Source organism: Sinocyclocheilus rhinocerous, unplaced genomic scaffold, assembly GCF_001515625.1.
Source record: "Sinocyclocheilus rhinocerous isolate Xijiao unplaced genomic scaffold, SAMN03320098_v1.1 scaffold192, whole genome shotgun sequence".
In the NCBI taxonomy this organism is placed as follows: Eukaryota; Metazoa; Chordata; class Actinopteri; order Cypriniformes; family Cyprinidae; genus Sinocyclocheilus; species Sinocyclocheilus rhinocerous.
Genome location: NW_015627892.1, coordinates 726,333 through 738,342, shown reverse-complemented (window position 1 = coordinate 738,342; position 12,010 = coordinate 726,333). Strand labels below are relative to the sequence as shown.

General features: G+C 37.4%; 1 protein-coding gene across 1 annotated transcript in view; it reads left to right on the top strand.

Annotated features, from left to right (window-relative positions):
- Positions 1-12,010, top strand: part of LOC107736876 (niban-like protein 1) — a 28,547-nt gene that overhangs the window by 9,757 nt on the left and 6,780 nt on the right. Inside the window, exon 6 of the mRNA XM_016548248.1 lies at positions 7,077-7,192. Within this exon, the coding sequence (XP_016403734.1) occupies positions 7,077-7,192 (116 nt within the window). The remainder of the gene's footprint in view (positions 1-7,076; positions 7,193-12,010) is intronic.

The following is a 12,010-nucleotide window of genomic DNA, read 5'->3' as shown; positions in this document are numbered from 1 at the left end:
ATATCACACATATACATTATTCACAGTAAAGACATTTATAATGTTACAAAATAAATCTTTTTCAAATAAATGCTGTTCTTTTAAACATTATATACATTAAAGAATCCTGAAAAAATGGTTTCCACAAAAATATTAAGCAGCACAGCCGTTTTAAAAATTGATAATAAGAAGAAATGTTTAGAGTATCAAATAAGTATATTAGAATGATTTCTGAAGTATCAAATGATACTGAAAACTTGAGTAATGGATACTAAAAATTCAGCTTTGCCATCAGAGGAATAAATTGTTTTAAAATATATTTTATTACAATAGAACAAAAGATATTTAACATTGTCATAATATTTCACAATATTACGGTTTTTACTGTGCTTTTGATAAAATAAATGCAGCCTTAGTGAGTATAAGAGACTTATTTGAATGGTGCAAATCAATGAAATAAGATTATTAAAAAATAATTACTACATTTGCGTATAAAGTTAAAATTAAAAGTGTCTTAAGAATGTCGCACTATAGACGTTGACCAATTAATAAAAGGAGGTATTGTATTTATTGGCCGATATAAGAATTGCACAACTTGCAGAGCAGCATAGCGCCAACATGTTGCCAGTCGTTGACTGCTAACTGAACATCCTCTGACACTGCCATGAGGAAGTTGCTGTAGTTTTTCGACGTAAAGCCGTTGGAGTAGATCTTGTCTTGTCTGCTACTTTCCTGTGATGCAAAATATCATTAAAACAGAACTCCATTCCAGAACATTTGCTGCATAATCGTTTCTTTCTGATTTATGTCACAATGAGAGATGAATGAACCGAGAGATTCGACCTGCGAGATTAGTCTTTCCTCCCCATAACTCAAACATTGTCTAAAGAGCATTTCTAGCTAAATATGCTCAGAAATCTCTGCATGCCTTTGTAAAAATTCATAGTATTGCATTACCTTCAACTCCACCCTCACAAATCACCTGTCTTCTGGCTTATTGTCATATTTCAAATCACACAGCAGGGTGTGTGTCTATGCCTGTGTTTGTGAGGGGGGGAAAAGTGTTTGTCACAGCTTGAAATGTCGAATGCTTTTGAAATGACTTTAAGGTGTGGAGGATGTTCCTTTTGCAATTTAACTGATGTTAAATATCCCATGCAAGAACAGAGAACTTTTAATGCTCTTTGCTTATGACATATAATTTTTAATTCCTCATTAGAATGCATTGATATTGTCTTCTAGGAATTTCTACATAGAAATCCAATTCCAAAATGGTTTTCAAGTCAAATTTAATAGCACTATAGACGTTGACCAATTAATAAAAGGAGGTATTGTATTTATTGGCCGATATAAGAATTGCACAACTTGCAGAGCAGCATAGCGCCAACATGTTGCCAGTCGTTGACTGCTAACTGAACATCCTCTGACCATGTCAACACCTTCCCATAATGCCTTGGGGCACTCTCATTTAGGCTTGTCAAGGCATGACAGCAAATTACTAGTTTTGTGGATCACAAATGATAATGACATAAGGTTTCAAGACCAGATACCATACAATTTATGCAGATATATAACATCAAATACCTCTTGTAATCTCACTGGGAAGTGATGAGAGGCAGCTAAATATGATTTAGAGGTGTGTCTAATAAACAGTAAAGCTATATCACTCACGGCCTGACCTGAAGAGACATATAATAATCATAAATTGCTTTTTTCCCCCCATTCCTTCCCACCTATCTGTCCACTTTGAGGAAACCCAGACCTCTCTGCTCTCCACAGTCAAAGATTGAACTTTTAAAGGTGGGACCTTCAAGTCACTCATTAGCCAGGGGCTGCATGCAGTGACCTTCCTGCTGATTTACCTGCAGAAACTAAACTATACACGCCATTTGACTAACATATTGTGGCATTTTTTCATTTTTGTGACAAACTGGAGAAAATATGTTGGGCTGGCCTTGATTTTATCCATTGGGAATTGAAAAGTAGGGTTTTGAAGACTAAAGTTTAACCTTGAACATCTTTTTTTCCAAATGGTTCTGCTTCTGTTATTAAAGTGAAGTGACGTGTGACCCATACTCGGAATTTGTGCTCTGCATTTCACCCATCCAAGTCCACACATACAGCAGTGAGTAGTGAACACACGCACCCGGAGCAGTGGGCAGCCATATTGCTGCGACGCCCGGGGAGCAGTTGGGGGTTTGGTGCCTTGCTCAAGGGTCAGAAGAAGGGTCTCAGTCGTGGTATTGAGGGTGGAAGAGAGTGCTGGTCATTCCCTCCCCCCACCAACAATTCCTGCCGGACCTGAGACTCGAACCCGCAACCTTTGGGTTACAAGTCCAACTCTCTAACCATTAGCTTCTAACCCTGCACAAACACAAGCTTAAATAGCTGTTTCACTGTTGCTGTATATTAACCAATCATCTTGTGACATCAAGAAAAACAAAAGCAGAGGTGAATCAAGTACATTTTGATGAAAGATTATTAAGCCATCATTTTCTTTTAAATAACTTAAACTATAATTCATGCACAATAAGATGAGTGATGTGCTATAGTTAGGGTAAAAGAAGAAGGGTTGTTCCTCAGCCCTTTTCACATATTGATTTAAAATTAACATGTAACAAGGGACTTCATCCCAGATCAATATGTACAGCAAACATTGTGAGATCTTTAGTTTGCCTCCAGGCTTTTTAAGATCCTAAAGGTGAGATATGGTGCCTGACTTGGTAACAACCCAAAACAAAGTCACAAGTGCTAGAAGTTACATGGGGACTATTATTTGCCTTTGAGGCAGCAGGGAATGGCCCTGCAAAATCCATGAGACCTGCCTGAAGCCGAGGGCTGAGAAGACATGAGGTAGTTGCTCCAGATACATGGGAACGCAGCTCTGTGTTTTGGCTAGATGGTTACCAGAGGGCAGAGAAGATCAACCACATGCAAAGCTGTGGTATTACAGCAGGTGCTCAAAGTGCTTGAGTTTTATTGCATTGGAAAGAAATCAAGATGAATTATACACAAAGGCCTTTCACAGAGCTAAGATAAAGCAAATTGCAGATACACACCATGTTAAGCTATTTGAATTTGAACTAAGGCTGTGTATATGAACTCAATGCATGTTTTAATTGATCTGTTAGCCTTCTGGAATGGGACTAAACCAATGGAGAGATTCAAACATTGTTCGAAATGCAAAATTTGCATTCAATCACCATTTTTGTTCATTTAGTAATTGTATTAATCATTGTTCTGACAGCCTGTGGTGATGGTTAGTCATTTGTTTTGTTGCAGTCGTACCAGTCTCATTGGCAACTTGGACAGTTGGTAATCAATCACATCATCACACCCATTATGACATCACAGTGTGCAGACCAATGGCAGAAAGAAAACAAACAGGTTTTAAAAATGAAGTAGAGGTGAAAGACTGTTTCATATATGGAATCATAGACACTGCAATACACAACCAAACACAACGCTTTGAATTCAGCTGAAATTTAATAACAGCCCAGTGGTTCACGCCCACATGTGAACCTGCAGAGCAGTGACTTATGCGATGCCAGTGTTTTTTTTTTGTTTTTTTTTTATTTATGTATCTCAAATGTGTGTTAAATGGACCATGCATTTATTTTATTTTTAATCACCCCAACCCCACCTTCCCATTCTAAGAAATGTCTTGTATTTCTTTTGTAATTATGACACACCTTTTTTCAAACATTGTGTACAAATATGAAATTAACTATGATTAATTTTGTGATTTTAAAATATAAAAATAATAAAATCACTATAAAAATAATAGTTGTTACTATAATAGTTGTTATAATAGTTAAGGCGGATAAATAAATAAACTAAAAAAAAAATGTAAAAAATAAAATTAGCATATTGATCTTTTTTTTTCTCCCTTTTTTTAAACAATTGAATTCAAACTAGTTTATGAATAATTTATTAATTTAAATAGGTCTTGGTGTATAAATGTGGGCAGTCATGTTAATCACAATCAATTGCTTAGTTTTTTTTTTTTTACTGGGGTGGAAATTTTACGTTCTAACAGTAATGTTTTCATAGTGCGCTGCATTTTTTTTCATTGAAATTAAAAAGATTTTGAAAATTTGATTTACACATTATGTGGCCCTTTTAACCTAAAGAGAAACATTGTATTGATGTACATTCACTTGTTTTTGTTTATACTAAAACTGGACATGCAAAAAAAAGTGAATATTAATAATATAAATATAATTAGTATGTACTTGGTAATGATTAGTAAGTCAGTCCATGGTAGGATTTATCTTTGCTTGCTCTAGAAATATCTTTCCTTCAGATTTGGAAAGAAATGTCATTTAAAAAGCTAAAATGTTTTCCTTGGTTCTCATTATTGATTCAGAGATAAGATGTTTTTTCTTGAAACTCGTCTAGTTCTTGTGCTTTTAGCCCAAATGGGAAATGCTCCAGTGAACGGAACAATAACAGTAAGAGTGCACACATGCGGTGACAAAGGAACCCTGGGAACCAGCCATCCCGGGAGTCTTGGCTAACCACCGTGCAGCCCACACTAAACTCTACCATATGTACTATTTTTGCTCAAGACTCTCACATTGAGTTTCTCAGGCCTGCCAGCTTGTCGCTGTTTTTATTTTTTTTATTCACCTGACACTAAACGCACGCACAAACAGTGAGCCACATTCAAATGCGCTTTTGATGTAAGCTGTCTCTAGTTTGTTAGGACTGCTAGTGGTGTTACTGGTGGATGTGTTTCGAGGACAAGGGGGTTTAATACTGATTTGAGGTTATTGCGTTTTATTGAGCACAGAACTCTAGGGACTTTCTCCAAGCAGACTGCTGACAAACGCATCTAGTGTTTTCTCATGGGGCTCATGCCAAGAAAAGCTAGTTATTTTCTACTTTCCTCCATTCTGTGTGTCTCTCGCTCGCTCTCGCTCTCTCTCTCGGAAAATGGATGTTGAGTGGATTTCCTGTTCCTGACACTGTTGCACACTCCATCCCTCCATCTCTGCTGACTTCCTGTCTTTGTGTCGGCCAATCTGAAACTTACTGCAGCACGCAGATATACACACTCCCCATCAGCAGCTCCTGTCTTGTGAGTGGTTGTGCAGCTTGCCATTTGCTCTCGTCCATCTGTGTTTGTCTTTCCTTGCCCATATGTGTAACTTTATTGTTCACACTCACTTCCTGCTGCCAACAGGAAAGCAATTCTAAAAGGTTATCTTTGTCCCAAAAGACTCAAATCTCCCCCAAATAACATTTCAGATTGACTTTTAGTAGCGACGAGAGTGTCACTGTTTGGAACTGTTTGATCATAATCTACATGGCAAATTTGAATTTTCATCACCTCTAATGTGCAGCTTTTATGCAAACGGTCCTACATCGAGCACATTATCCATATTCACTACAGTGCTATATAATTATATCTCCATTTAAGTGTTTTTCCAAAAAGTTAGGTCTTGTGGATTCTCTGTTTGAGTGGTGGTAGCTGTAGTTTCCATCCACAGACTCTTAGTGAATGTAAAGATTCCTTTTCCTTGCTGGAAAAACCAGGCCCTGCCAGCTTTACGTGATTTATAGCTGGTCCAAGTTGGTCTACCAGTCGTCACCAGCTTGGACCAAAAAATCAAAAGCTGGTTAGGATTATTCAGACTTCTTTTTACATTAACAATGCAATCAATATTCTATTTATTAAAGCCAAGTATGAATCTCATGAAGTTAGTGTTTTTAAGCATTTTACATTTATTCCAAAATAATAAATCAAGGCAGTAACAACTGACAAGGTACGCGATACAGTACGAGACCAAACGCCATTTCAGCACGTCAAATAAATAAATAAATTTAAACAATATATTTTATTTATGAACTTATGTTCAGCTATTCTTTTTAATAGTTAAATATTATTTAATTTTTCAGATCATCAGTCATCGAAGCTCAGTAAATATTGGTCACCGACACAGAGATTTACTTTAAATTTCACCAAGCTGATAACTCCCACAGATCATGTTTTCAGGCCATTTCAAGTCTTATTTTGACGTAACAAAGTGGTTATATCTAAGTATGCGAGTTGTTCACTTTTTAAAATTAGTCTTCCCATTAACACCATTATATATTGTTTATTCAGACTGATTCGCGAATGCGGAACAAGCACAAACACAAGAGGCAGGATTTATCGCGGGAACCAATCACAGCCAAACATAAGTAATATTCAATCATATCGAGACATTGCCTCCTCTCACGTGAAGGCAGTAACAATTTAAACAAAATATTTTATTTGTGAACTTATGTTCAGCTATTCTTTTTAATAGTTAAATATTATTTAATTTTTCAGATCATCAGTCATCGAAGCTCAGTAAATATTGGTCACCGACACAGAGATTTACTTTAAATTTCACCAAGCTGATAACTCCCACAGATCATGTTTTCAGGCCATTTCAAGTCTTATTTTGACGTAACAAAGTGGTTATATCTAAGTATGCGAGTTGTTCACTTTTTAAAATTAGTCTTCCCATTAACACCATTATATATTGTTTATTCAGACTGATTCGCGAATGCGGAACAAGCACAAACACAAGAGGCAGGATTTATCGCGGGAACCAATCACAGCCAAACATAAGTAATATTCAATCATATCGAGACATTGCCTCCTCTCACGTGACTTTCCCCCATTCATTCTCAATTACCCCCTCCCAAACTCACCGCACACTTTAGGGGGTCTGTTGGCTTCAGGGGAGGCTAGAGAGACATTGACTGCTGCTGTAACTTTACCTGCTATTGTCGCTGCTGGACAGTGTTTCTTTAGGAAAAACAAGTGATTTATATACTACTTAATGTTATATTTTGTAATCTTTGCGTTTTTATTTTTGTACCACAAATGTTTTTCTCATCCAATATTTTGAGGAGGCACTGCCTCCCTTGCTTCCTCTGAGGAATCGCCCCTGGTGGACAGCCTTGTTGAATATTTGAGCAATAGCACACGAGTAGCCATGCGATAACGCTCCATATCATCATGGCTGTGATTCGGCCATAGGCACAAGGCCGCAGACCGAGTGCCGTAAGTAATCATATGACACACTTCTATAACATGTCATGTTTCTTGACCTCTCTAGGACTGTCGGAAGAGTGCAAGGTAGCTACACCAGCTTTCACAGACGCCCTGCGACTCTACAGGCAGGCCAAGGGTCACTACGGCACCTGGGACATGATGTGTGGAAACCAAGCACAGGTTGGTGAAGCTCATTCATATTCATTTAGAACATCTGACAAATGTCAGAATTATAATATAAAAATATATATAATGTTCCATTTTATATATATATATGCATAGTTTCATTGATTGTTTCATTTCATCCTACCACTTATACAGTATATTTAGTGAGTTTAAGGTGCTCCTGATGCTCTCTAATGGGCCTCAGACAATGTGTTGAACTCATGGGAATAAGAATGTAGTCTAAATCAGAGCTTCCCTGAAAAAGAACGAGACAGAGAGGAGGAAAGAACAGTTCAGACAGCATTTATCCCTGTGCACTTCTGTTTTCCTTGGAACTTTCGGGTTGAGTTTTCTCTACATGTCCTCAATCCAGGCTTTATCCTGTGTCCCAGACAGGTGGGAGGGCACCCAAACTTTGGCTCAGGTGTGGCTAACACAACACTCTTAGAGTAACCGTATTAATTTCACTGAGAACTTCAGCAGTGGGCAATTTGAGAATCTTGGTTAAAAAAAAAGGTGGTCTACCAGCCTGACCAAGATGGTTTACAAGGTTAAACTTGACCCACCAGCTTGTATTTGGTTCTAGACCAGGTAACTCCGCAATTGACTATCTAGAACAACTAATTACCATAAATTATAATCTTACTAATGGGGTGTCCAGGGTGACATCTGATTGACCACCCCGGTTGCCTCCCCAAAATTTAATATGCTACTATCTCAGTTTCTTTAATCGTACTGAAAGAAGCATTTATTTTAGCCTCGAAATCAAGGATGGGATGCTTCTGGTGTGCCGCATCGCACTTCATCTCATCCGGTGTACCTTCCAGCCTCTGCTAACTCTCACATACGCGCTCACATGCCACACGTTCATTTTCCTACAGAGTGAAAAAAAATAGCAGAGCAAAGAGGACACAAAACGTGCAGACAGTCAAGACGGAGCAGTTTACTATGAAATAAACATGAATGAACATTCGAACATGTTGAAAGATAGACTACAACTTATTGAATGTATAGTGTCTCATGTAATCACTCAATACGTTTTTCAACCACAGAAAGACAGCAGCTTGAAAACATTGTCACATGACCTCAGAAAATCCATTCAGTGTCCATAAACTAACGAGAAAAATGTACACTAGAGAGGAGAAATTTGCAAAAATTGACGGAGCAGTTTACTATGAAATAAACATGAATGAACATTCGAACATGTTGAAAGATAGACTACAACTTATTGAATGTATAGTGTCTCATGTACGTTTTTCAACCACAGAAAGACAGCAGCTTGAAAACATTGTCACATGACCTCAGAAAATCCATTCAGTGTCCATAAACTAACGAGAAAAATTTACACTAGAGAGGAGAAATTTGCAAAAATTACATTTAGTATATTTTTACTCGTATAATTGCTCTTTTTTTATTATTGTTATTATTATAATTAATAAAAATTTACTTGTATACAAATCAATTGTTACTTTTAACCTTAACAATAGAGTTCCCTGTATAGTTTAGTTTAGAAAATTTTAGAAAAAATAACGTACTTAATCGCAAGCTTGTTAATTATTCCTGAATAATTCTCACTCCAGGCTGAACTCAAAAGTTGGCAGCCTTGTTTGAAGTAAGTTGAAGTTTTAGGTTTCCTGAACAATATCTCCAAAATTCACTGTATAAGTTAATGTTAGATCTTTTGCTCCAACCGCTGGTTAGTCAGATTATAGAAATAAGAGAAATAAGTTCCAATAGACTAACATTTGAAGTTACGGTAGGAATGTATATCTAATGTGGGGTAATGTGGGGTGAAGTAATCCACAATCGTAGGATTTATTCATGCTTTTTTGGACCCCCTCATGGTCTATGGACCCCCTGAATATAAAAGTCTAGCTCCACCACTGCATCTTAGACCAGCTAGAAACCATACCAAACCAACTTCCATCAGGTGTTGATTTAAGCTGTTTTTTAGAAGGTAAAGACAGGAGGAAGAGTGTCAGGATTGGCTCTGTCATTGAAGCTCTTAAAGGGACCATATTGTAGTTTTTATTTTTCTCTTATTTACAATGTTAGTCATGATTTCATGCACCAAAAAAAAAATGTATTTACTTTTAGATTGATATTTTCCATGCTAGATGAGCCTTAGAATCTCTGTGAATCTTAAAGGGATAGTTCACCCAAAAATTTAAATTCTTATTTTAATTTGCATTCAGAAGATGAATGAAGGTCTTAGGGGTTTGGAACGACATGAAGGCGAGTAATTAATGACAGAATTTTTGGGTGAACTATCCCTTTAAACTCATGCTGTACTGTTCCTTTAATACTTTTATATGTAAATTGTCCATTATGGCTGGCTAACCTCCATGAGCTTCATACTGTCATTCATTAAGTGGACCAAATTTTTGAATAAGTGTTTAATGTGGGCAGTCATATCTTAATGTGCAAATATTTGTGATATCATAAGAATTAATCTTTCTGAATGACCCATTTCTCCCTCCCAAACTAATTTAAACGCATAACCACACCAAATACAATATTTTACATCTTTGAGCCTATTTCTAAAAGACTAGCTATTTTAAAGCTTTATCTTGATAAATCAGACTGATCACTCTGTATTTAAGCTCTCTACTGTGCTGGAGCAGCACAAACCCTCAATGTCTAAACCGCAGAGCAGCGAGACAGCTGAGAATGTGTCATTAGAGGGCTGAGTTATGGTCAGGTCTGTGTGGTTTATTCTGCCGTCTCAGTTTAGTCATAATGTGCTAGAAATAACCTTTAGTTTCTAATAGATTTAGGAATGTCCCTCTCGCTCGCTTTCTCATGTACACACACGGATTTGAATAAAATGCAAACAGGCAATCATTAAAATTTATTGGGTGCTGGTTGCCCTTACACCTCACGCTCTCATGCACACACACACACACATAACCATGCAGTGCCCGTAAAGGGGACCCATAATGGAAAATAGTGTTTTCTTTTTATCAATTATATAAAATTTGGAGTATCAAAGTATGTCAAGTATTAAAGGGGTCATATGATGTTGTTAAAAAGAACATTTTGTGTATTTGGTGAAATTAAATGTTTATGCGGTTTAAGTTTCAAAAAAACACATTCTTTTCCACATACTGTACATCATTGTTTCTCCTCTATGCCCCGCCTTTCTGAAACGCGTAAATTTTTACAAAGCTCATCGGTCTGAAAAGCGAGGTGTGCTCTGATTGGCCAACTATCTAGTGCGTTGTGATTGGCCGAATACCTCAAGCGCGTGATGGAAATGTTATGACCCTTACCATACTGTGTTGCCGTGTCACGGTGCGACGAGACAAAACCAATAAAACCCATTACAAACGAGGCATTTGTTGCATCCAGTGGGGACATAATTACAGATTATAATGACTTATACTGTAATTTTACGCGTTGCGTTGCATCGCACCACGTAAACAGGTGTTATGCAAATCTTCCCACACAGTGACGTAGACATGTGGGGGCGTGTTTAAAAGAGGCGTTTTAGGAGGGCGTGGACTAGTCTTGACTTTTATAAAGAATATCTCTTTGGGTTTGAAACTTTAGTCTTTGCAACTTTAGGGATCTTATCTATTCACGAACCGCTTGTAACACTCCAAAGAGAAAGGAAAACTTGAAATGGCATCATATGACCCCTTTAAATGTTTGATTTACATTAGTTTAAGCAATTTTTTTTATTTTATTAAAAGCATTTTTCCACTGCATGTGATGTTAGGTGTCAGTTGATCTGGCTTTAAAGTGAGCATTATTTTTTTTTGTAATACAAATAATTATCTGTATCAGTGCATCCCTACATAAAATGGTTAATTTTGCACTTAATTCAATAAACTTTTGATAGCTTTCAGTGACAAACTGACCAAAATGTAAGTTATTAAATGCCATTGAATATCTTCTCCTCTACTATAGCTTTGAAATCCCTGGTGCGTCTGGTGCGTCACTGTTAGTCACAAGATGCTACTTAGTGTGCATTATTGTTAATTAGTTTTAAACTTTGTTTTTTATCAAATGAGAGAAGACAAAACATTTATTTTCTGTGGTAATCAACGGCATCAGAAGGGTTACGTTTTATAGCTTAGGTTGTATTAAACCAGGAATATTCCTTCAAAAGCACACTTGCAGAAATTGTTTGTTTTGGGCTTTAAATGCTGGTTGTTGTTTTTTTTGCTTCCTTCCAGAACACACCCAGGAAATGTTTCTTATGAATGAGCTTTTTGTGTGTTTGCATGTGTATAAAGCCAATTAATTTAACCAGGGAAAAGTACTACGAGTTGTATATAAAGAAGGTATTGACATTGTGCGTGTGTGAGAGGCATGGCCATTCCTCTTCATTCCGCCCCTCAGCAGTGTTACAGGGCGTCACGGTCAGCCTGGATGTGACACCACACTGGAAACCGCTGCGTGGTCTGTTATTACTGCTGGGTGTGGGACGTCTGTTTTTTTGTTTTTCTGTCAGGGGGTCTGCATGGTGTTCCTTGCCCACCTGGCCCCTGCGTTGCTATGGAAACTGGGCAAGGGGAGGGGGTGATCGGTTCTGTACTATTTACTGTCGGATGAAACTGTCAGAAGCTCATGGATTTAAGAGGAACTTGAACTCAACTGCGTTCACCCAAACATCTTTAAATGAACTTCTTCATATAGTTATTGATACCAGTTTGTTCAGCCAAGCCTATAGCAGTCATTTGAGTTCAATTAGCAATTCCTCACGTAAATTAGTGTGACCTAGAGGTGCTTGATTGTATGTCCATGGTGTGGCCGGATGCATTACAGGTGACCAGCTAATAAACCCCCAAACAAATGTGGCAGTCATTGTCAAGCCCCTTCCTCTGA